This window comes from Chlorocebus sabaeus, chromosome 12, assembly GCF_047675955.1.
Source record: "Chlorocebus sabaeus isolate Y175 chromosome 12, mChlSab1.0.hap1, whole genome shotgun sequence".
Lineage (NCBI taxonomy): Eukaryota > Metazoa > Chordata > Mammalia > Primates > Cercopithecidae > Chlorocebus > Chlorocebus sabaeus.
Genome location: NC_132915.1, coordinates 102,582,835 through 102,607,154, shown reverse-complemented (window position 1 = coordinate 102,607,154; position 24,320 = coordinate 102,582,835). Strand labels below are relative to the sequence as shown.

At 52.5% G+C, this 24,320-nt stretch overlaps 1 protein-coding gene across 16 annotated transcripts in view; it reads right to left on the bottom strand.

Annotated features, from left to right (window-relative positions):
* RALGPS1 (Ral GEF with PH domain and SH3 binding motif 1) overlaps positions 1-24,320 on the bottom strand; it is a 304,597-nt gene that overhangs the window by 17,629 nt on the left and 262,648 nt on the right. For 7 of the 16 annotated variants that reach the window (XM_008006183.3, XM_073021927.1, XM_073021926.1 and 4 more), the window contains 3 exons: positions 11,520-11,646; positions 10,112-10,269; positions 7,690-7,741 (listed from right to left, as the gene is read on the bottom strand). In XM_008006183.3, the coding sequence (XP_008004374.2) occupies positions 7,690-7,741; positions 10,112-10,269; positions 11,520-11,646 (337 nt within the window). Of the gene's footprint in view, positions 1-7,689; positions 8,181-10,111; positions 10,270-11,519; positions 11,647-24,320 lie in introns of those variants that run through there. The other 9 variants (XM_037994129.2, XM_073021932.1, XM_073021931.1 and 6 more) reach the window with 4 other exon arrangements.

Below are 24,320 nucleotides of genomic sequence, written 5' to 3'. Positions count from 1 at the left end.
CAGGCTTGAGCCACCGCGCCCGGCCAGGGAATTTCATTTCAGAAAGCCCTAAGTCCCTGTTGCTGGGCTAGGAGGTTGGAGAGCAGAAAATAATTATGTTGAGGCCTTGGTAATCTTGGTCTTAGTAGAAGTAGGGTTCTTCCCTGATACGGTTTGGCTGTGTCCTCACCCAAATCTCATCTTGAATTGTAGTCCCCATAATCTCCACGTGTTATGGGAGGGACCCAGTGGGAGGTAATTGAATCATAGGGGTGGCTGCCCCCATGCTGCTGTTCTCATGATGGTGAGTTCTCACAAGATCTGATGGTTTTCTAAGGGGCTTTTCCCCCTTTTGCTCGGCACTTCTCCTTGCTGCCACCACGTGAAGGAGGTGTTTGCTTCCCCTTCCATCATGACTGTAAGTTTCCTGAGGCCTCTCTAGCCATGCTGAACTGTGAGTCAGTTAAATCTCTTTCCTTTATAAATTACCTAGTCTTGGGTATGACTTTATTAGCAGCCTGAGAACAGACTAATATACTTCCCCTAATCTTCTGTACATAGAGCCCTAGCCTCAAGTCCACAGAGCCTGGGTAGGAGTGCACATGTGGAAGGGCCCAGGCGATGCTATTGATCAGCAGTGTCCACCTGCGCCTGCAGACCCTGGATGGGAAGCCATCCAATTAGGTCATGGCCTATCCTGGCCACTTTATGATGCTTCACCCTCATCTTCAGGCAGGAAGCTGCTACCCTGAATTCTGCTGGGCCCTGGGATGTCCCTTCTAGCAGCACTTTTTGAAGGACATTTGCTCTCTATGGGCCACCCACTCTTCTCTGGGCAATGTCCCTGATTCACTAAGTGGATCCCTAGGAACCACGTTTGTATTGTATGTCCCCATCCTTCTCACAGCTGAGTGGACAGGGCAACACCAGTGATCCAAGCCAGGTAAGCCAGATCTTCTCTCCTGGTGATTAGGAACCAGATCTGAGAGACTGAAAGTGAGGCTCAGTGGCTGGGCGAAACTATCACATGTAAACTTGAGAGCTCTGAGGTATCATCCATCTTCCCTTCTGTGCACTGAGAAGTCCAGAAATCTTGTCTGAGAGAGAGTGGGGAGGGGTAAAGCAGATATGCACAGAGAAGAATGGACACAAGATGGAAGGAGCATCCTGCCCGCTTTCTAGGTGCTGACTCTGGAGGAATTGTAGTTATTGGACAGAGAAGCTGGGGGCAGAGACATCTCAGCTACCCATGAAGCAGCAGCAGCTGCCTGGCAGGGCTCGAGAACAGAGTCAAGCAAAAGGCCCCGGAACCTTGAGGCCAGGGGTTCTCTGTGCACTATTCTTTCTGCAGACTTCTCTCAGTCCACTGGCTGGAGCCTCAACTGCCAGACTCTAGTGTTTGGAGCTAAGGGAGTGAGGCAAGAGATCACATATTGGAGATAAACCCAAATCAGAAGCTGACAAATTGTCTAACTGGGCTGCCACCCAGAGGATATTTGGTGAAGAGAACCTTAGTGATCCCTTGAGGGGGGTCCTGGGACCTGAAGAGGCCGCAGGCTCTGAGTCATGCACCAAGCTGGGACAGGTGGCCCAGGGCTCAGTGTCTCTGAGTCTCATGCAGGAGAGATAGGCCAAGTATACAGAGCACTGAAGCCAGGCACCAGGCAGCAGAATGAACCCGAGGAAACCAGACTCAGAGGAGGAATGAGAGCCTGGGATCCTGGCCTCAGCCCCAGGTGTAGGGGACAGTGAGGTCCTCTGCGGCAGCCACCCTGAGAATGGCCACTGGCATGTCTGCTGCAGCCAAGGGGACCCACCACCTGCAGGACTGCCTCCAGAGCCTGGCCTGCCTCTCCCAAAATACTGCAGAGTCTGGGGCTTGAGAGGCATCCTTGTGACCTGGCAAACCTGGGCATCTACCAGGGTCCTCTGATCATCTCAAGGAAGGAAACAAGTGTCTTTTAAAACTCAGTTTTTGGGGCAGGAGGCTTGGTGCTCTCTCACCATGACTGCATTTCGCCGGTGCCTCCTTAAGGATGTCAGATGATCCCACCAGCTAAAACGAGCAGGTAAACCTCACATGGGCAGAAGCTGCATCACCCAACTCCCTGAACACCCTACAGCACCACCCCATAGCACTCTGGAGGGCAACTGTCTGCAGTGACCTCTTAGAGGGGCCCCCCTACAGTCTAGTGTCATCCTGGAGGCCAGCAGGTGCTGGTAGAAATTTGCCATCATTCCGGTCCATCCCTCCCATGATCACTGAACTGCATTTGAGGACATTTTTCTTCCCCCTACCCAGCCTTAGACCCCCGGGTTGCTTTCTTGGTGGGAAGTAGTACCTATCGAGGGAAATTCATAAAAGTCCCCAACTCAGGCTGGGCACAGTGGCTCCTGCCTGTCATCCCAGCACTTTAGAAGTGGGGATGGGAGGATTACTTGAGACCCGCTAGGAAATACAGTGAGCCCCCATCACTACTGAAAATTAAAATAAAAAAATTAGCCAGGCATGGTGGTGTGCACCTGTACCCAGCTACTTGGGAGGCAGAGACAGCAAGATCACTTGAGCCTGGGAGATCAAGGCTGCAGTGAGCTCTGGCAGTGCTACTGCACTCCAGCCTGGAAAACAGAGAGAGACACTGTCTTAAAAAAAAAAAGTCCCCAGCCTGGAAAACAGGGAGAGACCCTGTCTTAAAAAAAAAATCAGTTCCTCAGATGCGGCAGCTCCACCTATATGCTAGATCTTTACTGTGCCTAGCCTCATCACAGGGCTGAGGAATGGAGGCTCAGAGATACTGAGAGCTACCCAACGGCCTGGGAGGATCAGTGGTCCTAACTTCAGGTCCCCCTGCAAGGCTGGCTGTGCCTTTCACTGTGGAGGTCCACTGAGAACTCCAGAGAACAGGACTTGCCATGGGGCCCAGCTCTCCTGTGCGAGACTCTTACAGACGCCAAGCCCGGGGCCATCTGTCCCAGCCTGGTGCACGGTTCACAGCCCGCAGCCTCTTCAGGTCCCAGGTCCCGCCTCGAGGGCACTCTAGGGTCCTCTTCACTAAATGTCCTGGGCTGCTGCTTAACTGTCCCTCCTCCAGAAGCCACCTCTGAGCCCGGTGCCTGATGCAGGTCGCCCTGTTGGATCCTGCACAACCGCTTCCCTAACAGGACTTATTTAAGACTGAGCTCTGACCCGTTCCCTCACCTCCTCCAGAGCAGGAAGAGGAACGGGCTTTGTTCAGAGGGTTTTGCACTGTGCCCCCCAACCCTGCCCCAGCCTCACTTCCCTCTCACTACAGGGGCCTCCTCTCACCCTGGGCCTTCCGAGGACCCCCCATCCCCTACTCTTCCTACTACCTCTATTACAGCCTGTGCCCTTCCACAGATGGGCGAGTCTGACCAGGGGAGGTGGTGGCAAAGGTTTCATCATCAACTTTGTGGCACTTTCATATTTCACTTGTTAAAAACTGATCAGTAATCATTTCTGATTATGTCTTCTTTTGTACAGTTATATGTTAATTGTTTTTCTGGGTAAAAAAGAAACATTTACCCATCGTGGAAAATCTGAAGAATACAGGGAAAATAAACTCACTCAATAAACATACAGCCCAGAAATACTCAGGATGAGTGAAACTCTATTTTCATATATACATACATGATCGCCACTACGATTTTGTTCGCCTTTTTAAAAACACCTCATTTAAAATCCTTTAACTCGTAGGCTGATATTCTTGTTTTCATCTTAGTGCCAACACTTGCTTTACCAATCAGGCAGAAAAAGGCATCTGTTCTCCGTTACTTCTGCTCCTGACTAAACGCTCCCTTCCGCGTTGGTTTCCGAGGGGCCTGAGGTTGGCTGGAGGTCGTCCTGACAAGCCCACAACCCTCCTCTCCAGGTAACTGAATGTCCTGCGGCCACCTCCCTGCCTCCCTGGGAAAGCAGAGTGTGCTGGGGGCCCCCCTTCTCTCCTTGCCCCTACTCTCCCCAGCATGAGGTGAGGAAGACTGCTGACCAGGGACACTAGGTGGAGTCACAGAGAAGAGCAGGCCCACCCCTGCCCGTAGCTCTCTGGTTCCTGAGGGCCCTGGCACAGGACCACCCTCCTGTCCTCATGCTGGGCCCCGAGGGCAGGGGAGGGTCTTTAAGGCAGCCTGGGGGCTCAGAAGTGACTAACAAACACCTTCCTGCGTCTCACTGCCCCTCCCCGGCCCCACAGGCCCTGTGACCTTGCCAAGGCTGACATGGGTGAGGAGACAGGAGGGTGAAGAGTAGAAGAGGGTCCCTTTGCTCTTGCACCCTCGTTCCACAGTCCAGTAGGAAGAGGCCCATTCCCACCGAGGGCAGTACAGCAGCTCCACAGGCCTCAGTGGGCTCCAGCTCCTGTGTGGAAGCTCTTTATGGCCGAACACTCTGGGGACCCACTGGGCATCTGCAGCCTGAACTCTGGCTACTACCCAAAAAGGAGACATCTATGCGTGTAAACTCAGAGAAGGCAAATTCACCAGACGGGCATGCAGGATCCCACCCTCCCACCCCTGGCCAGACAACAGAAACTCCTGCCTGCCTGTTGACAGTGGCATTCTTGGTGATGAAGGTGTGCCCTCAACCCACCGGAGGTGTGTGTGATGTGGAGAAACTGACCTGGGGTCTCCCTGCCTTTCATCTTGGTATCTGGCTCTATTTCTCTTCCTAGCTTGGGCAGGCTTATTACCAGGGCTGAGGGGCAGGGCACTGGTGGCAATCTTCAACAGAGCTTGTTGAAGCTTCAGAGCTGTGGGGCGAAATGCTGTCTCCCCCACCATGGCCAAGCCTCTTCCTCTCCTCTCTCACACCCTCATTTCTCTGAGTGGGGCCCAGGCCTCCCCTGCACCCTTGGCTCTGGCTCCATGGCCTCTGTCTGCTCGAGCAGTATGACCTGCAGAGAAAGCTGTGTTCTTACAGCATCTGCAGGGAACAGCTGGTGGGGTCTCCAAGGGGGGGAGGCTCTTTCAGGGCAGGTGCTGGCCTCTGCGCCCAGGCAGGCTGACACTCAGTCTTCTGAGGAAGAAGGAGTCTGCTCCCCATTAGAGTAGGAAGATTTGGCCTGGGGGAGAGCTGGGAGTGCAGGGAGGACCTGGAGGAGCTAAGCATGGGGCCCATGAAGGTCAGGAAGAGAGAAGACCCAAGAAAGAGCATGGAGGTGAGTAACTGAAAGAAAAGAGCCACAGGCAATGAAGATTTTCAAGCTACAAGAGGTAAATCTTTCCCTCCAACTCTCCCGTGGACTCTCCAGGAAGGTCCAGAATGCTCCTGTGCTTTTGCGAGTGTGGATTATTTCAGGGAATGTAAGAGGCAGTGCAGGTGGAGAGGGAGGTTGGTGGCCAAGGGGCAGCTGGCATCTGCTCATCAGGACTGCACGGGGCCTGGGTCTCGAATAGAGGAGACATCGCAGGCCCATTGGCATCCTCCAAAGCAGGTGGCCTCCTGCTCCCCTCAGCAAGGTGGGGCTGGGCCAAAAGTCATCCTCAGAGGATGAGAAACAGGACATCCTCCCTGCAGGGCTGTTTCAAGGCTGCTGAAGGCAGAGCTGGGCATCTGCGCCAGCCATGAGACCAGTGCTTGGAAGAGATCCCCAAATCACTTATTCTAGACATTCAGATGGATAGTGATCTAAATGCTATGAAATACTGTGGCCTATAGTGATCACGACAGCATTGCAAACAGCATCATCTCCCTGGGACAAGGAATTCTTCTTCGCCATCCTCCTTCCTAGAAGCTCTAATCTCAGTCATGAGTACTTAGCAGGAACTATATCCACTGCACCCTCAGTAACTAGTGTGGTGTCTGGCAGGGAGCAGTTGCTTAATAGCTACTGAATGAATAAGTGAGTGAATGAAGGAATGAGTGAGTGAAAGAAAGAAAGAATGAATGAATGAATGAACAACAGGTCCAGGTCTAGCTGCTATTCAGGATCTGTGCCTCTGATTGCCATTTCATGTCTTCTCATTGGCCTGAGGCCAGGGGAGGTGCTGGCTTGCCTGAAAGCCATCTCCCTCAGGGTGTCCCCAGTAGTTCCCTGACTGGTGCTGAGAGTTCTGGAGTCTGCCCTTGTGCCTGTCTGGTTCTCCTCCCCACTGCTGGGGTGGCTCCCAGGGTGAAAGCTACTGGCCCATTTGCCTGAGCAACCCCGATAGGTGGGGAGGGAAAAGAGAGAGCCTCTGAGGGCTGGCATATTGTCACTCCCCCATGACCCCCCATCTTGGGTTTCACAGGCAGACAGACTGACTGACCAATATGGGGCAGTCCCCGTGTCTGGCCAAGCTGTGGAGCAGTGATGAAGAGGTGGCTCACTGGTCAGGAGGCTGTTGGGTGTGGCTCAGCTCTGTCCACACCAGAGTGTGGAGCAGGTAAGTCATTTTACCTCTCTGAGCCTTGTTTTCCACATGTATAAAACGGAGACACTACGAATGGCTGTTGTGCAGGAGCGCTGAGGATTCGGTACATCCACGCACGCAAAGCACCAGGACAGTGCTTGGCACAGGCTATGCTCAACCAAGAACACTGAGCAGCAGACAGCCCCTCTGCCCTGGGAGGAGTTGCTGGGCAGCACTTATCTTCTCTCTGCTCAATTTATGATTATGGGGACTGAGGAGAGAAGCTTCAGTGCCAGAGGAGGAGTGTGTGTGTGCGCGTGTGTGCATGTGAGTGCTTATGCACACATGTATATGTGTGTGCACACAAATGTGTGAGAGTGTACATGCATGCATGCATGTGTACATGTGTGACAGTGTGGTTATGTGAATGTGTACACAAGCTCATGTGTGAGCGTGTGCCTGTGTATGTGAGACTGCATGCATAGGTGAGTGCAAGTGTACAGTGTGTGCATGGGTATATGTGAGTGTGTAGGGCGTGTATATGTGAGTGTGCATGTGCATGTGTGTGTGTACGTCCAGGGCCCTGGATACTGGTGCATACCTGCCTTTCCTGGACATTCTGTGTCACTGGATGCTTCCAGCCTCCCCTCAGACCCTGAGTCGCCATGATGCCCTTCACCCCTGGTGGTGCCATGGCTGTGGGGGCACCCCCTTCACAGTGTCCCCTGCCTTCCTAGAGATCACCTGGCTCCTGGCACAGGAAAACACCAGTACATGGAGCTCTGCGATGGGAATTCCTGAGCAGGAGGCCTGGGGCCCTGATTGACAGGCTCTCCCAGGAGCCGAAGCTTGGGATCCTCAAGGGATCCTCAAGGGATCCTCAAGGGAGGCAGAGGCTGTGGCCACTTCCCTGTCACCAGTGCCTAGCAGGGTGGGGGTCAATAAATACCCAAGGCCTGAGGCCATTAGGCTGCAATATTCTCAGACCCCACCAGGCGGAGCCACATGCCCATCTCAAGACCAGGCCACTTCTTAGGCTTCCGGTTTCAAGAACCCACACTTTTGACCAAATCTACTCCCAGGCCTCCTGCAGCTGTGCCGGAGGAAGAGACTCCTGGATCAGAGGAGGTGTGGGGCTGCTCAAAGCATGGGGGCTGGGGCCCCGACACCCATCCTACTCTTCCATCCTCCCTCCTAGTCAGCCCTGCCCTGGCCAGGCTGCTGGAGGAGCCACAGAGCAGCCTCACCGAGGCCAGCATGGGGTGGGTGGGGCAGGGCCCGTCCCTGCCCGGGGCCTGTCTTCAGCTCCCTGGGCCCTGAGCACCGCCCCTGGGAGGGAGGCCATGCTGAGGCCACACTCACCTTTCCAGCCCTGAAGACATCTCTTCACTAAACTCTGAGCTCTCACTACTGCCTGGAAAAGGAACACAGGTCAATGAGCACAACGGCCTCACAGAAGAGGGGCCCGTCCTCCCGGGTCAGGCCCCTGAGCTCACAGAAGTGCCACAGAAACTGCTTCCTCACATTGGGAGCCTCGATGTACTCGAGTTTTTGCTGCCGCTTGTTCTAACTCTGCTCTGGGAGGGTCAAAGAACCACCCCATCCCACTGTTCCAGGCAGGTCCGCTACTACCTTCCCACTGTCCCCGAGGGCCGCAGCTAACTGCCCACTGGCCCGCTGGGGTCTGGGTCTTCAGGCTTTCTTCTGGGCCTGACCTGGCTCCACCACTGCCTCCCTTCTGGCCCACATGAAGCCAGGGCTAGAACAGGCCTCACCTGGTGAGGCCAAATGAGCACCTCTTCCTCTTCCACAAGGGTCAGGGCTTGACTAGACGCTGGTCACAGCGCAGGTACCTGGCATTAGACAGAAGCCTCAAGGGAGAGCCCCTGCAAACCCCTGGCCAGTGGGGTCACAGAGAGGGGCTGGGTCCCACCGTTTTGCTACCTATTTCTCCTTCAGGCCTGTCCCTCTGGGCTGAATGGGTGACCCTGCTTTTCCCAGGCTCTCTAAGCCCTCTTGAAGGAGAGATTTTCTCCTGTCACCCAAGCATCCACGCGCAATGCTTCTGGACTGTCTCTCAGACCTCAGAGGCTCTGAGGTTCAGTGCTCTTTGCCTGAAAGAGCACCAAGGCCGAGCACTGGGAAAGCAGGAGGGAGGGGATCCCAGGCCCCTTGGCATCTGCTGAGTAATGGCCCTCATCACAGAGGGGAGGACCAGTCCAGCTCCCAACAGGGCACAAGCACACATGGCCACTTAATCAGGGCTTTTGGCCCCAAACAGAAAACCAGTTTCAATTCCCCAACTTGAGGAGCCGGGAACCAAACAACCTTGTGATCTCCTGTCTGGACGCTGGACAGCTCTGCATCTGACTCCGTTTTCTGTCTCAGGAATGGCAAGGCCTGGACTCAGGCACAGCTCAGAAAGTTTTCTGGATATAAAACAGCTGTTCTGCTGAGTGCTGTTGGGCCGGCATTCCCCAGAGGGCATTCCTCAGAACCCAGTCCCATTCCAAGGAAGAGGGTCCCACGACCAAAGAATGTGGACCCTGTGGACTCTGATGCCTTCTTAGAGGACTCCTCCCACCCGCCAGCACGGCCGCATCTCTGGGAAGAAATCTGCACACCTTTGCCCAGCCCAGCCTTTCCCCACGCATGACCTGGAACTCTTCTCCCAAGGCGCACCTCGGAACCCTGGACACATTGTCCTGAGCCGTCGTATAACCCTGATTGGCTCCAAACAGGATGACCTCCTCTGAGGACAGAGGCAGACACAGAACATGCTTGTCAGAATTCCAGGGCGTGGGAGACGGCGACCCCTGGACTCATATTGCCCACGCCCTCTGAGACTGACTTGCTTTCACAGGGACGTGGGAGTGATTCCTGCCTGTTTCTCTTGTCCCCTCCCACCCCCTGCCCCACGCTCTGGGCCCTCTGCCCTGCAGTCCTCACAAAATCAACTCCCAGCTCGGCAACTGGTCTAACCACCAGCTGTGGGAGGACTCCCTGCTAAGGGAAGCTGACAGACACACAGACACACAGACCACAAAGGCACAGGCACACTGAAAGGCAACAGGCACCAGAGAGAGCACTGGCCTGATGGCAGTATTAACAGGGTGGTGCCCACCTGTCTCAGCTGACCTGGACACTGCAGGGGTACGGACCTACAACCAGAGCTCAACACCAGCCAGAGTCCTAATGTCAAGTTCTTCCTATCCCAGCCTCAGCAGCACAATTTCTGTCTCTTCTGTTGCCATAGCACCATGTCTGGCTGACACTCAGTGATGCAATTTCATCCCTGAACATCAGCTTTTCATCCTCCCTCCTTCTAGCTCCCATTGTGAAGACAAGTACGCAGTGAGAACCCTGTAGCCAGCCAGCTACCCTCCCTGGCAGCCTCTCCTGCTTTCCCCTGCAGGGCCCTATGGGTCATGATCCCTTAGGGACAGAAGCCTGACTGTGGTCCAGTCTGGTCTAGGGAGTTGCCAGCCAATAGCAGCTGGTCTCAGGAAAGGGTTTGGCTGCTTTTTCTACCTGCCTGCCATGCCACCAGCAGGATGACGACAGATCCAGGGCTCTTCATGAAGCCCACGAGGCTAGGAGACAAGGGTTTCCCTGGCTCTGGGTGGTTCCTGCAGGCAGCCACCTCTGTAGGGAGGTGAGGGGCCACTGGGTCCCCCAGAATGATAGCGCCACTGGGCATGGCACAGTGACACAGAGACAGACACGGAGCACACACTGGGCCTACAGCCCACCAGCCTATCATGTGCAGGCCGGAGACGCTTACCTAGGGAGAGTCCATTGGTGACGGCAGAGGAGGAGGTCAGGGCCAGGCCCCTGCGGGGGCTGCGGGGCTCTAGGACGCTGTCGTCCAGTAGGTGCCTTGCTCTCTCCGATGGGAATGTCGCACTTTTACTCTCAACTACACTCAACTGACACATCATACTGGAAAACGGAAAGGAAGAAAGAAGGCAAAGCTCCTTATCTATGGAGTGACAGTGGTTACACCTGCCTGGGGGCCAGAGCAGATGGTGCGGCTGCAGGAAAAAGGCCTCCACCCAGAGCCATGGTACAGCCCAGGCTCTGTCCTCTCTCATGCCATGACCTTGGGCAAGTCACATCCTTTCTCTGAGCCTCAGTTTCTCCATCCATCCAATGGGGATAACGATACTTGCCCTGCCTGTCTCCCAGGTGGCTATGAGGCTCGAGTGAGCAGATGCTGCTTCTGAGTGATGAGGCCGCACAGGTGAGCGGCAGTGGGCCTGTGGCCAGGATGTCTGCTCCTGGAGTCACACGCACCTGGTCCAGGCCCTTGCTCCGATGTTTTTCCACCATTGCAAGGAACTTCACCTTGTTGAACCTCATTAGACTCATTCTCAAAAGATGTAATAATAGCACCCACCTCAGAGGCCTGCATGGGGACTCAGGGAGATCATGCTTGACAGGCATGTGCAGAGTGTCTAGCACAGAGGGCTGCTTAACACTCAGAGAGCAACTCTTTCTCCTCCAGCCTTGGAGCTCCTCTGGGCTGGGCTGAGGCTTGTGCCTTGGAAGTGGTACATAGATAGGTAGGTAGGTAGATAGGTAGGTAGGGAAGGAGGAAGGGAGGGACGGAGGGAAGAAGGGAGGAAAGGAAGGAAGAAAGGAAGGAAGGAAGGGACTCATCTGTTCGGAAGCTTCTGCCTAATGCCCTGGAGACACAGGCACAGTTGCCCCAGCCATGCCAAGGACTCACGCATGTCCCCCAGCTATTGGGCCCCACAGGGCTGATGAGCCAGCAGGTTCACTGCTCTGTAGGCAGATACCATGAGAAACTGAACACCGCCCTGGATGACAATCACTGGTGTCCACTGGACTTTGGGGTTTTTCCATGAGTCATTAACTGGGCTTGGGCAAATTCTCTGGAATGTCACTGCTACTTCCCTGCCCTTCCCTGCACCTTTCCTCCATCAGCTGCTGAGCCTGAGACACCTGTCAGCGGTGTGGAGTCAGTGCTGCCACAGTGCCCCTCAGCTCCTCCCAAGCTCACACCAGCCTCAGGAAAGTGCACTGGCCAGGATTCCAAGGGCTCTCATTAGCAACTCCCAGAACAGGGCAGGGGAGGGACCCAGTCAGCAAGTGTTTCCCTGCACTGTGCCCAGGCCCACGTGCAGGACGGTCTGAAGCCCGGGGGGAGGGCTTGCTCAGTCACCCACTTGTTGCCTAAGCTGTGGCTCTTCCTGTGTCTGGGGACTGGAGGTGTGGGGAGGCTGCCAGCAACAGACGTATCAGGACAGGTGGGCCTCCGGCTGAACCTCGCAGAACCAGAGCCAGCAGAGGGACCTGCAAACAGAGCAGAGAGAGCAACAACAGGGGTTATGATGGGAGGGTGAGGGGCTGCGCAGGCTGGGTTGGGGTGTGGAGGCGGTCCCCGGGTTTGGAGTACGGCAACTGGCCCAGCAGTCACAGATGGGGCAAGGTTCATAGGAGCCCTGTAGCTTCTTACTCATTAGATACCGATCCTTCACTCTCCATACAGTAATTGACTCCCAAGGCTGACAACCAACTCTCAGGATGGTCAACGTCCTGCTGTGCATGGCACCCCCTGGCCAAAGGGAGGGCACCATGGGTGGACATGGGGATAAGCAGCCTAGTCTTGGCCCTGCTTCCCCATGGCATGACTTATCCAAGGACACCCAGCTGGTGAACAGAGGTGAGACTTCAAAGTGTGTCTTCTAGGCCGGGTGTGGTGGCTCATGCCTGCAATCCCAGCAATTTGGGAGGCCAAGGCAGGCAGACCACCTGAGGTCAGGTGTTCGAAACCAGCCTGGCCAACATGGTGAAACCTCGTCTCTACTAAAAATACAAACATCAGCCAGGCATGGTGGCAGGCACCTGTAATCCCAGCTACACGGGAGGCTGAGGCAGAAGAATCACTTGAACCTGGGAGGTGGAGGTTGCAGTGAGTCAAGATTGTGCCACTGCACTCCAGCCTGGGCGACAGAGTGAGACTCCGTCTCAAAAAAGAAAAAAAAGTGTGTCTTCTAACACCAAGTCCATTCCCTTACCCCTGAGCTCTTATACAGCCACTTTCTGGTCTCTGTGTACTCATTAAAAACAAAGGGGCAAGAGCACAGCTAGACAGATAGGGTTCAGATCTTAGGTCTTTCATGTGCTACCTGGGACCATGGATAGGTTACTGAACTTATTCCTTGAGTCTCAGTTTCCTCATCTGAAAAGTGGGAATGATTCAACTCACCTTGCAGGTGGTCAGAAGAAGTCCATGAGGTAATGTTCGCAGACTTTCATAGTTTTTAGGCCTCATACTTAATTTATTTTGGTAATTATTACCATGTCCTTCTCAATCCAGTCATGGGGCTAACAGGTCACCAGAGCCAGGGAGTTAGGGGTGCAAACCTCACTGCACTCAATACACAGAGACTGAGGCCGAATCCTTCATGCTGGCCACATCTTCAGCTATGTCTGGAGGAATGTGACCCTGGCCACCGTGGCACTCTTTAGTTTGTCTGGCTTGCGAAGGGAGGTCTTTAAGGGAGGTGACTCCAAAGGCTCGCCTAGCTCTGGCTATCTGGGCCAGGCACCAGGGGTGGTTGCTGCCAGCTGAATGCTTACTTCCCATGAATTGCCTCCTCTGCTGTCCCTTCTCCTTCCCAACCCCACTCTGCACAGGCACCTTCTCCTTCATCTGCCCCCACCAATCCCTTTATTAGGCCTTAGCTGATTTTCTCATTCTCAGTAACATTCCAAAATGTCACTTCTTTCCTTAGTGCCCCCAGGCAACTCCAAGACCCCAAACCTTTCCAGTGCTGCCACTCTTTACTTCAGTGACAACACTGGTTGTCAGGCGGGACCTCTCTCACAGCCACCCTTGCAGTGGCCACGCACACCTCCATTCACACTGGCCTTCCTGCCAGGCCGGGGCCCATCTCTTCTCTCAGGTCCTACCCATCTCCTCTGAGAATTCACTGCCTCACTTTCCCCTTCTCTCTCTGACTCCTTCCCCCAGCCTATAGGCAAGCTCTAGTCTCTCTTTTTCTGTGAGCCAAGGTCCTTCACTGGATCTTTTCCCAGCAAATGGAGGTCTGTGCTCCTCTAGTCACTCAGCTCTGACTTCTGTACCTAATGACACGTCCACTGACCTCCTTCTTGCCAAACCAATGAAGGCTTGTCAGCATCTCCCAGAGCCCCTGGTACCTGGTGCTCGGGGTCACTCCTTCTCAACATGCCCTCCTTCCTTGGCGGGCGCTATGCCATACTCTCCTGCTTCTCCCTGTGCCTCTTCAGTCTCTGTCACCACCTCCTCTATGAGCTCCTCCTCCTCCTCTAACACCCTTCATGCTAGAGTTGTCTACACAGGCTTCCCTCTTCAGCTCCTGTTTTTTATTTGATTGGATAGCTGATGACTCTTAAATCTTGACTACAGTCCTCTTTTCTTCTTCTTCTTTTTTTTTTTTTTTTTTTTGAGAGGGGGTCTGGCCCTGTCACCCAGATTGGAGTGCAGTAACGCTATGACGGCTCACCGCAGCCTCAACCTCCCTGGCTCACCAGCTCAAGCAACCCTCTCACCTCAGCCTCCTGAGTAGCTGGGACCACAGGATGGTGCCACCAGGCCTGGCCCAGTCCTCTTTTCTGAGCCTGAGACCCATATATCCACCTCTTGGCACTATCCCTCCATCTGCCCTTTCTTAAGATGCACCAAGTGCAGAACAGCTGAGGCTGAGCCTGCAACTCCTTCTTCTGTTTCCAGCCTCGGCTGGCCTGGGATGGGAGCCCGCCCTCGGCTCCTCCCACACGGCAACGTGCCTCTTCTCTCCTCCCTTCCCTCCTCACTTGCTGCACAGGCACCAGGGCCTCCAGACTCTGCACAGCCCCTCCCTGCCCACTTCTCTTGTCACTGACTGGTCTGGGCCCCCATATTTTATTGTCTTCCTGCCTCCAGTCTGATCTTCTAAAATCTAACCCAAGCACAGCTTCACAAGTATTTGAAAAACGTGAAGCTGACCATGTCACCGCCTTGCTTGAAACCATCCATGACATGGTGTTCAAAGTTCTTCCTGACCTAGCCATTTAAGCCAATCTTAAAATCCCGATAGAGGCCAGGCACAGTGGCTCATGCCTGTAATCCCAACACTTTGGGAGGCCAAAATGGGCAGATCACAAGGTCAGGAGATCAAGACCATCCTGGCTAACGTGGTGAAACTCTGTCTCTACTAGAAATAAAAAATTAGCCGGGCATGGTGGTGGGCGCCTGTAGTCCCAGCTACTTGGGAGGCTGAGGTAGGAGAATGGCGTGAACCCAGGAGGCGGAGATTGCAGTGAGCCCATATCACGCCACTGCACTCCAGCCTGGGCGACAGAGTGAGACTCCATCTCAAAGAAAAAAAAAAAATCCTGATGCAAAAGAAAAGGAATAAAGTAGCCAAGACTATTCTGAAGACAAACAGTACAAGACTTGCCCTACTGGATGGCAGAACAAAACCTAAAGCAGTAGTATTTAAACAGTGTGGTACTAGGCATGGATGCAGACACAGTTCAGTGACTACAAACCGAGAGCCCGACCTGCTTCCTGATGGTGGTGGCATTACCAGTCAGTGGGGAAAGGAGGAACTTTTCAGGATGGGGGCAAAACCACTGGGTTTCATGCGGAAAAAGACAAAATTAGAGTCCTGCCTTATGTTAAGCAAGTGGATTAATGTGACAAATGTGAAACGCAAAACTACGGGGAAAAAAATAGGAGACAATCATTATAATCTTGCAGAAAGGGAAGAAAGAAAAAACACAAATCCTAAAGGAAAAGGTGAATAAATTTGACAACATTTAAATGTCTGTGCCAAAACAACCAACCAAAAATGACATCAAAATCAGTGTTAAAAGGTGAGTCATAGTGTGGGAGAAGGTATGTGTCACCCCTAAACCAACACAGGATTAGCTTTCAGATATACAGAGAACTTCAAATATCTTTAAGAAAGGGCAAACCACACAGAGAGAACAAGCAAAAGATATGAAAGGCAAATCCAAGGAACAGAATCTCCGAATGGCCAGTAACAATAAGGAAAGGCGCTTAACCCCACTGGTAATAATGGAAATGCAAATGAGAGCAAAAGGAGGTATCTATTTATTCCAATAGATGGTAAAAAACAATAAAAAATTTAGCTTGACAATGTATTGCATTGGCAGAGGTGGAGGAACAGGAACTCTAGTTTGGGGCTTATATGCAGGTAAAATATTTGGAAAGCAATGAGCAATGCTGAATAAAGGAAGATTCCCGGCCTTTCATACCTGGTGATTCTAATTTAGGTTTTTACTCTAGAGAAACTCTTGCATATATACACGGGGAGCCACATATACGAGGATGCTCAAGGTGGCATTGTGCGTCATTGCAAAAAAGCTGAAACAAGCTACATGCCCATCAGTAGGGAAACAGATACATGAGCTGTGGTTTATTTAATCAACAAATTTTACAAAGAGAAGACGAAACTGCATCTAAAATAAATCGTAAAAACTTAAGTTTCAGCTTGGGCAATATAGTGAAATCCCATCTCTAAAAAAAAAAATACAAAACCTAGCCCAGTATGGTGGTGTGCACCTGCAGTCCCAGCTACTCAGGAGGCTGAGGTGGGAGGACTGCTTGAACCCAGGAGGTGGAGGTTGAAGTGAGCTGATAACATGCCACTGCACTCCAGCCTGGGCAACTGAGACCCTGTCTCAAAAAACAAACAAACAAACCCCAAAACTTAAGTAGAGAGAGTAAGTTGTAAAATAATGTTTATGGCATTATGCCACTTAGGTCAAATTTTTAAAACACACAAAACAACAGTATATATGTTTACACGTAAGTATGCAGTAAAACGCAAAACCTGCACAAGAATAATGCAAATCAGCACAGCAGTTACCTGTAAGGAGGAAAGGGAAATGATGCAGGATGGGGGTAAGGGGCCTTCCCTCCATCTGTAGTATTATTACTTAAAGAAATATGTGGTGAACCTGGCAAAATGTTAACTGCTGCTAAATATGGATGGTGGGGACAATGGGTATTCCCTATGCATTAACTATTTCATTATTTAAAGTGAGACTACTTTAAAAATAGTGGTCACCTACTCTGTGCCAGGTGCTGTGCTGGAATCTCCATCTGCCCGTCCAGATTTGTCCTCTACCCTTCTCCACCCTGTGCCATGGACCAGCGGGCTGCACATGGGGCTAGGTCAGTGGGCTCCCTGGCTCCCTCTGGCTCCTCACTGGCTTAGGCTGATGGGGAGCAGGCTGGGGCACTGCCTCCTCTGGCTCCCTCCCTGAGGGGTCACTCCTGAGAGGTGGCAGTCTGTTTCTAACCCTGGGGTACTGAGCTGTCTTTTGGGGTCCCCATACTCTGCCCACATCTTTGCAAATAGCCCCATTCTGAAACTCTCTTCCAACCACCCAACTTGAGTGTGTCTTCTGTGTTTGTCTTGACCCTGTAGTGCCTTCACATTTAGTCCACACAGCACTCCTCTGAGGTCTATATTATTAGCTTCAACTTGCAAGTAGAGTAGTAGAAGCTCAGTGGGTAGGCATCAAGCATGCGTCTAGGACCTGGCTGGCGATGGGGTTAGGTTCAAGTCTAGGCCTTGTGAGTGCATGGAGCAGACACCTGGGACCACCTGCCAGGCACCTTCTCAGGAAGCACATTCTCCTCCCACTGATGTAGGCAGGGGAGGCAATGCCAGTCCAAAGCGGCCTCGCCTCTGGCCCCCCAGCTGATGGGTCTACGAGTGGACACCCTCCCCAGGATTTTTGGATTTCAGCCTAGAAAGCATTTGAGGACAATCTCTGTTTGATGAATGAGAAATAAGGACGGCCATGTTTCCCTGCTTGTGGTGAGGGAATCTGATCTGTGGTGACAGAAGAAGAAAGTAACCTCACTGAGTGAGGCCACAAAGCAAGGTGGAAGAGAGTTCTGTTTCAGTTGTTCCTGACACCCGGCGTATCCCTGGCCTGGCTGTTCAGCCCTCCTTGGTTTCTGTGAGCCAATGGTTCCTTTTTCTTTTTTTTCTGGAGACAGTCTTGCTCTGTCACCCAGGCTGGAGTGCAGTGGTGCCATCTCGGCTCTCTGCAACCTCCACCTCCTGCATTCAAGTGACTCTCATGCCTTAACCTCCCAAGTAGCTGGGATTACAGGCATACGCCACAATGCCTAAATTTTTTTTTTTTTTTTTGTATTTTTAGTAGAGACAGGTTTCTTTAGTAGAGACGGGGTTTTGAGACCATGTTGGCCAGGCTGGTCTCAAGCTCCTGGCCTCATTTGATCCACCGACCTCAGGCTCCCAGCTGGAATTGCAGGCATGAGCCACTGCACCCAACCCAACGGTTCCTCTTTTGGTTGAAGTCAGCCAGAGTCTGTCTTTGTTGCTGCAGTTCAAAGAATCTTAAGAGACCCCACCACCCGACACTGACTCTTGGCGCAGCTGCCTAAATAAATTAGCTTGACGGCAGGAGAGAGGGGAGGCTCTCTGAGGCCCCAGTTCCTGCTTTTCAGATGGCATCTCAAGAACAGGATCTGACAGACCAAGCCACAATAATGGAACTGGAGAGGCGTGACTCTAAAGTAAAGGTTCTTGGCCGAGACTTCACAAACCCAGGAGAGGTGTATGGAAGGACTGAAAGTGCAGCTAAGCTTCTGTATGTGTGCATTTTCCTGGCAAGGGATTCCATGTGGTCATCAGCTTCTCTGAGGCTCGGGAGGATCATGAGGTCAGGAGTTCAAGACCAGCCTGGTCAATATGGCAGAACCGTCTCTACTAAAAAATACAAAAATTAGCCAGGCATGGTGGCACGCGCCTATAGTCCCAGCTACTCAGGCGGCTGAGGCAGGAGAATCACCTGAACCCGGGAGATGGAGGTTGCAGTGAGCTGAGATTGCACCACTGCACTCACAGAGTGAGACTCCATCTCAAAAAAAAAAAAAAAGGAGGCTCTAATTCTTACCCAAAGAATGTATCAGAACCATCTGGAGAGAGTGTTAAAAATGGAGTTTCTTGGGCCCACCCCTGGAGACTGATTTTGTGGGCCACAGGTGGGTCTGGGCATTGCCGTCAGCCAAAGCTCTCCAGGTGACGCGGCTGTGCAGCCCGGGGAAGAAACTCTGCTCAAAGCGCTGCAATGCAGGCAGGCTCTGTTCCGAAAGAAACACCTCGTGCAGTTGTCCCAGAGAGGAAAAGGAAGAATGAAAACCATCCTGCTTTGTTTTGGTTTTGCACATATTGCTCAAGACCATGTAGAGGGTGGATCTTGCCTTGTTTATCAGCAGCCGTGTGCGAGGGATTACAGTCTCACTGCCTGAGTCACTCTGGCTCCCACCCTGACTCAGAAAAGTGTTTTCTGAAGGTCGAATTGCATTGCTCCTCCCTGGTGGTTTGGAGTGGAATCCAAGGCTACCTGGTGTTGTGGTAGTAACAATCATGATGATAATTATAACCTAATGAGATGCACCCGGCGCGGTGCTCTGTACCTGTGCCACAACACTTGAGGTGGAAACTCTTAGTAGCCCCATTTTACAGATCTGAAAGTGGGGCTTACAGAGCTACAACACACTGGAGGCAGCACTTGATCCCAGGTGCGTGGCACTCTTGTGGTGGCTGGGGAGGAAGGCTAACTGTTCAGAGGTCAGGTGCTGGTCAGAACACGAGGAGGGAGGAACACGGTGGCCATATCTGAAGTGATCTAGTAAACAGGAGACACTTCCTCCAGGAAGTCTGTAGTGGGTAAGACCCAGTTACTACCCTTGAGGAAAGGAAGGTGATGGGAATTAGCATCTATTATGCACTGTGTGCCAGACTTGAGTAAACACTTCAAAGTCCTGTTCTTTGACTCCTATGAGGTTAGTAACTTTTATCACCGCCATTTTAAAGGAAGGCTCAGAGGCACTCTGCAGTCACACAGTTGGAAGCTCCAAGTCTCTTCTGGTAACTTCTTTTGGCCCTTCCTGTTCACTCCTGCCTGACTCCTTTTCCCATCTGTCTCCATGTGCTTCCTGCCTCTAGCTCTGATTCCCATGCTCAGTCTCTCCCAAACCCACTGGACTTGCCCTTGGTCTCTTCCATTCAATTCTTGACTCTCCTTGCAGGACTAGGCCTGGATCTGCCCCCTCTTCTTTCGGCTATGGATGGCCCTGGGAGGCATGCCTGGCCTCAGATGCCCCTTGACCCAACTGGAGGAAGGGTGGGGGGCCCAGCAGAAGAGCCTGCAGCTTCCCTGGGCGCCGTTTCAAAGCTGATGCTGCTCCCCCTGCTCTGGGTCTCAGCTCCTCCCCTCTTCTGCATTGTTGACCAACAGCCTGGGTCTGACGCGGAAGCAGAAGAATTCCCATTCAACTGGGCCCCAGGGATGGGGGGCCTCTCTGCCAGTAAGTGACACCCTCTGCTACTGAAAGGCCTCATGTGCTTACCCTGCCAAGCCTGGGGTGGCCACCACGTGACAGCACCAGGGACACGTGTCTTCTGGGACCGCTTGTGAGCTGGGTGGCTGGCAAGTTTGTTTCTCCATGTCTCGGGGCAGGGGCAAGGGTGTGGGTGGTCATAATGCACCAGGGCTCTGGGCTGGCTGAGCAGAGTACAGTTCCTGCTGCCAGCCCCGATATGGCACGGACAGCTGGAAAAACTGACCATGTGGCTTGACTATCTCAGAGGATTGCTCCGTTTTTCCTCAGCATAATTTTTCCATGAATAATCTTTAAAGCTCTTTAAGTGGCTGTTTCTTTAGCAGTTTTATTGGAACATATGAGAACTGACAGTCTCTGTGGGGAACAAGATATCATGTTGAAAAAAAATCTGGTTTTCATTAAATTTCTTTCAAGAAAGCAACAGGCTGCCCAACAGACCACTCATTGATTGGAAGAGAAAGGAGCCCGGAGCCTCTGAACAACGGCCTTGGAGTGGACAGGATGATGAAGAGTGACGGCAAAGACTCAGGATCTGAAGGCACACAGGCCTGGGCCCCCACCTGTGTCTGCCACTTGCAGGCTAAGTGACCTTGGGCAAGTCACCTCACACCTCTGAACCTGAATTCTACATCTGCAAAACAGGAATGGTGACCCTGACTGACAGCCTCCCTGTGAGGAATAAGCCGTACAGCATCCCTCCCTCCTTCATGTGACAAACTTTTCCTGAGCCCTGACCTTGGGCCTGCCCCTGGGGCAGGAGCCGGAGATACTACACTGGATTAGAAAGATGAGTTTCTAGTCAAGTGTGGGAGAGAGAGAAGTAGCCAGGTCATTAGACCAGGAGAGACATCTACTTTTACATGAGAATAGTAACAATAAATACGGTAAAGGCAACAACTACACCAATAATGTAACTACAATAACGATGGTAATAATGACAGTGGCTAATGTTTACTGAGCATCTACAAAGTGCCAGGAACTGTGATAAATGCTTTGTACACCTGATCTTATTTAAGCCTCACATTAACACTGCTATGCAAGTACTGTTGCTATCTTACTTTTAGGATGTAGAACTGGACGGGGGAAGAGTTCAGGAACTTGTCCGGGTGAGCAGTCAGTGAACAGGACAGCCCTGAGCACGGTGCACGTGAGAACACAGAGGGATGTCCAGGCAGGTGCAAGAGCTCCAGCAGCAGCAGTGATGGATGCAGACAGAAGAGCATGTGTACAGACTTGGGGTGACAGAGAGCCGGGCCTTTGAAGAAGCCTGGAGTTCAATGAGGGGAAGGTGTAGAGATTTTTAGGAAGGGGCACTGATGCATTCAGATGTGTACCCTAGAAAGTTTGCTTTGGTTGGAGAGCAACTGGATGTTGCTTGACACCAAGACTTGACACCACAGGCTTGGGGTATGGAGGGAGGGGGACTTGGGGTGACCGTCAGTGGAGTGGTATCCTTGGTACTGTCAGGTTTTGGGGACATGATGAGAGGTTCATTTTGGGATTGATGTCTGGAGGCCACTGGGTAGATGAGGAAGACATGTGTTTGGGATGGGAAGCCTCGTTCCCACAGATTTCCGGCAGCATCCAAGTGGCCTGCCTGGGACAGCACTGCCCCATTTAAGCAGCCTGGCAGTCCTGCTGCTGCTCACAGAGGCACTTTCCAAGTATCGCACATCGGAAATTAATGGGAGGCAGCTGTGGCAGAAGGGAAACTACTCAGCTTGGAGTCACAAGACTTGGGTTCCAGTCCAGCCTCTGCCCCACGCTGAGCTGGGATCTCACAGTCGGGTCTCATCCTTCAGAGCCTACGTTTTCTCATTGGAGAAGGGGGCTTGACAACTGTGCAACTGGGTGCTCTTGCAGATGCCACTCTGAGCCTCTGGTGCACAGGGTGACTTTTGCCTAATGTGAAGGGGGCTCAGTGTCCTCAGTGTCCCTCCTGCCCATGCTGAGAATCCGGTTCCCAAGGACTCAGGCCTTTTCCAGGTCTGCCAGACCCCGTGTCTCTCCAGGACACTGGGGCCCCTCTGCACAGAAAGTCTGTGTTGAAACCCTTCTCTGGCCAGGTTTCACAGTGGAGCCTGGGAGCTGGTCACTTTCACATTCACACACATTGTTTCTCATACATGCAGCTCTCACGAGTTCTCCCCGACAGCCAAGAGCTGTCTCACACATCACTCAGAGGGCCCGGTTCATTTCCTTTTTTTTTTTTTTTTTTTGAGACAGGGTCTTACTCTGTCATCCAAGCTGGAGCGTAGTGGTGCGATCATGGCTCCCTGCAGCCTCCACCTCCTGGGATCAAGCGATCTCGCCTAAGCCCTGAGGAGCTGGGGTTGTAGGCACGCGCCACCATGCCCAGATAATTTCTATACTTTTGTAGAGATGTAGTTTTGCCATGTTGCCCGTGCTGGTCTTGAACTCCTAGGCTCAAGCGATCCTCCTGCTTCAGCTTCCCAAAGTGCTGGGATTACAGGTGTGAGCCACTGCACCTGGTTGACCTTGATCATTTCTTTCTGCAAATGGCATCCAATCACCCATCCTAGGGCAGATTCCTAGGCCACCGGGAGCACGGAGCAGCAGATGCTGGGGCGGCGCGGAGCAGCAGATGCTGGGGGAGCTGCTGGTACTCGTGAGGAGCTGGGCCACATCCAGGCAGGGAGCTGGCCAGAGGTGGGTTTGAGTCTCACCTCTTCTGCTTGACCTTAACGTGACAGATGGGAGACTCCAAGAACAAAGGAGATGTGAAATCCTAGAGTAATGGGCCACAACTGGCCTCCTATCCCTGGAGCTCCTCACAGAGGGCCCCTCCCGCCCATCCATTCTGAAAATATAAACAGGCAGATAGAGTATGTTTCTGGAGAGAAGAGCATGTGGACAGAGGGCCTACCCCTTGCCCCTGGGACTCTTTTTCTACTCACACATAGTTGGGGGGAGTCTCCACAGACCCCCTGGGGAGGTTGAACTATGTCTCTAGCAGTCAGGAGACCCAAGGAGCTGCCGTGCCTTACTCAGGCCTCAGGAGGCCCAACGGCTGTGCTAGAAGACAGTGGTGGCCACAGGCAGGTCTGCTGTGCTCACAGGTCTGTTAGAATGAGGCCTCCTGTAGACCGAGGTGGCCCGTGTGAGGAAAGCTGGCAGAGTTGAGGGCTGGAGGGGACCCAAGCATCAGGAAGCTGGCAGTGGGCACCAGACTTTGTGGGAGGCATGGAAGGGGCTGCAGGGGTCCCCCAAATAGACTTGCATCTGCCTGGGTCAAGGGACTTGTGGAATCTCTGAAATACCCATGAAAGTACCTGGGAGAAGCAGCATCAGCGATATCAGCTGCCAGCTAGAAGGCCCTGTGAAATGGTTTGCCCCCTCCAAATCTCATGTTGAAATGTGATTTCCAGTGTTGGAGGCAAGGCCTGGTGGGAGGTGACTGGATTGGGGGGCAGATCCCTCATGAATGGTTTAGCACCGTCCCGTTGGTGATAAGTGAGTTCTCACTCAGTTCACGTGAGATCTGGTTGTTTAAAAGTCTGGGACCTCCCCTCTCCTCACCCCTGGCTCTCTTGCTTCTGCTCTCACCATGTAACATGCTTGTTCATCCTTCACTTTCTGTAAGCTTCCTGAGGACCTCACCAGAAGCCAAGCAGATGTTGGTGCCAAGCTTGTAAAGCTTGCAGAACTGTGAGCCAATGAAACCTCTTTTTAAAATAAATTACTCAGCCTCAGGTATTTCTTTATGGTGATGCAAGAATGGCCTAACACAGAAAATAGGTACTAGGAGTAGGGTATGAATTAGTACATTTGCATTACTATAAAGGGATACCTGAGGCTGGATAATTTATGAAGAATAGAAGTTTAGGCTGGGCATGGTGACTCATGCCTGTAATCCCAGGACTTTGGGAGGCCAAGGTGGACAGATCACCTGAGGTCAGGAGTTCAAGAGCAGCCTAGCCAACACAGTGAAACCCGTCTCTACTAAAAATACAAAAATTAGCTGGGCATGGTGGCAGGCAACTGTAATCCTAGCTACTCGGGAGGCTAAGGCAGGAGAATCACTCGAACTCAAGAGGCAGAGGTTGCAGTGAGCCCAGATCACGTCACTGCACTCCAGCCTGGGTGACAGAGCGAGACTCCGTCTTTGAAAAAAAAAAAAAGAAAGAAAGAAAAGAGGTTTAACTGGCTCATGGTTCTACAGGTTGTAAGGAATTATGTTGCCAGCATCTGCTTCCAGTGAGGGCCTCAGGAAGCTAAGGCACAAGCCACCATGCCTGGCTAATTTTTTTTTTTTTTTTTAACAGATGAGGTTTTGCCATATTGCTCAGGCCGGTCTCAAACTGTACACTGGGCTCAAGCCATCTGCCTGCCTCAGCCTCCCAAAGTTCCAGGATTACAGGCGTGAACCACCACGCCTAGCCCCTAAACACAAGATTTGCAGGGGAAACATACTCTCTCTGGCAGTTTATATTTTCGGAATGGATGGGCGGGAGGGGCCCTGCATGAGGAGCTCCAGGGATAGGAGGCCAGTTGTGGCCCATTACTCTGGGATTTCACATCTCCTTTGTTCTTGGAGCCTCCCATCTCAGCAGCCTGTCAC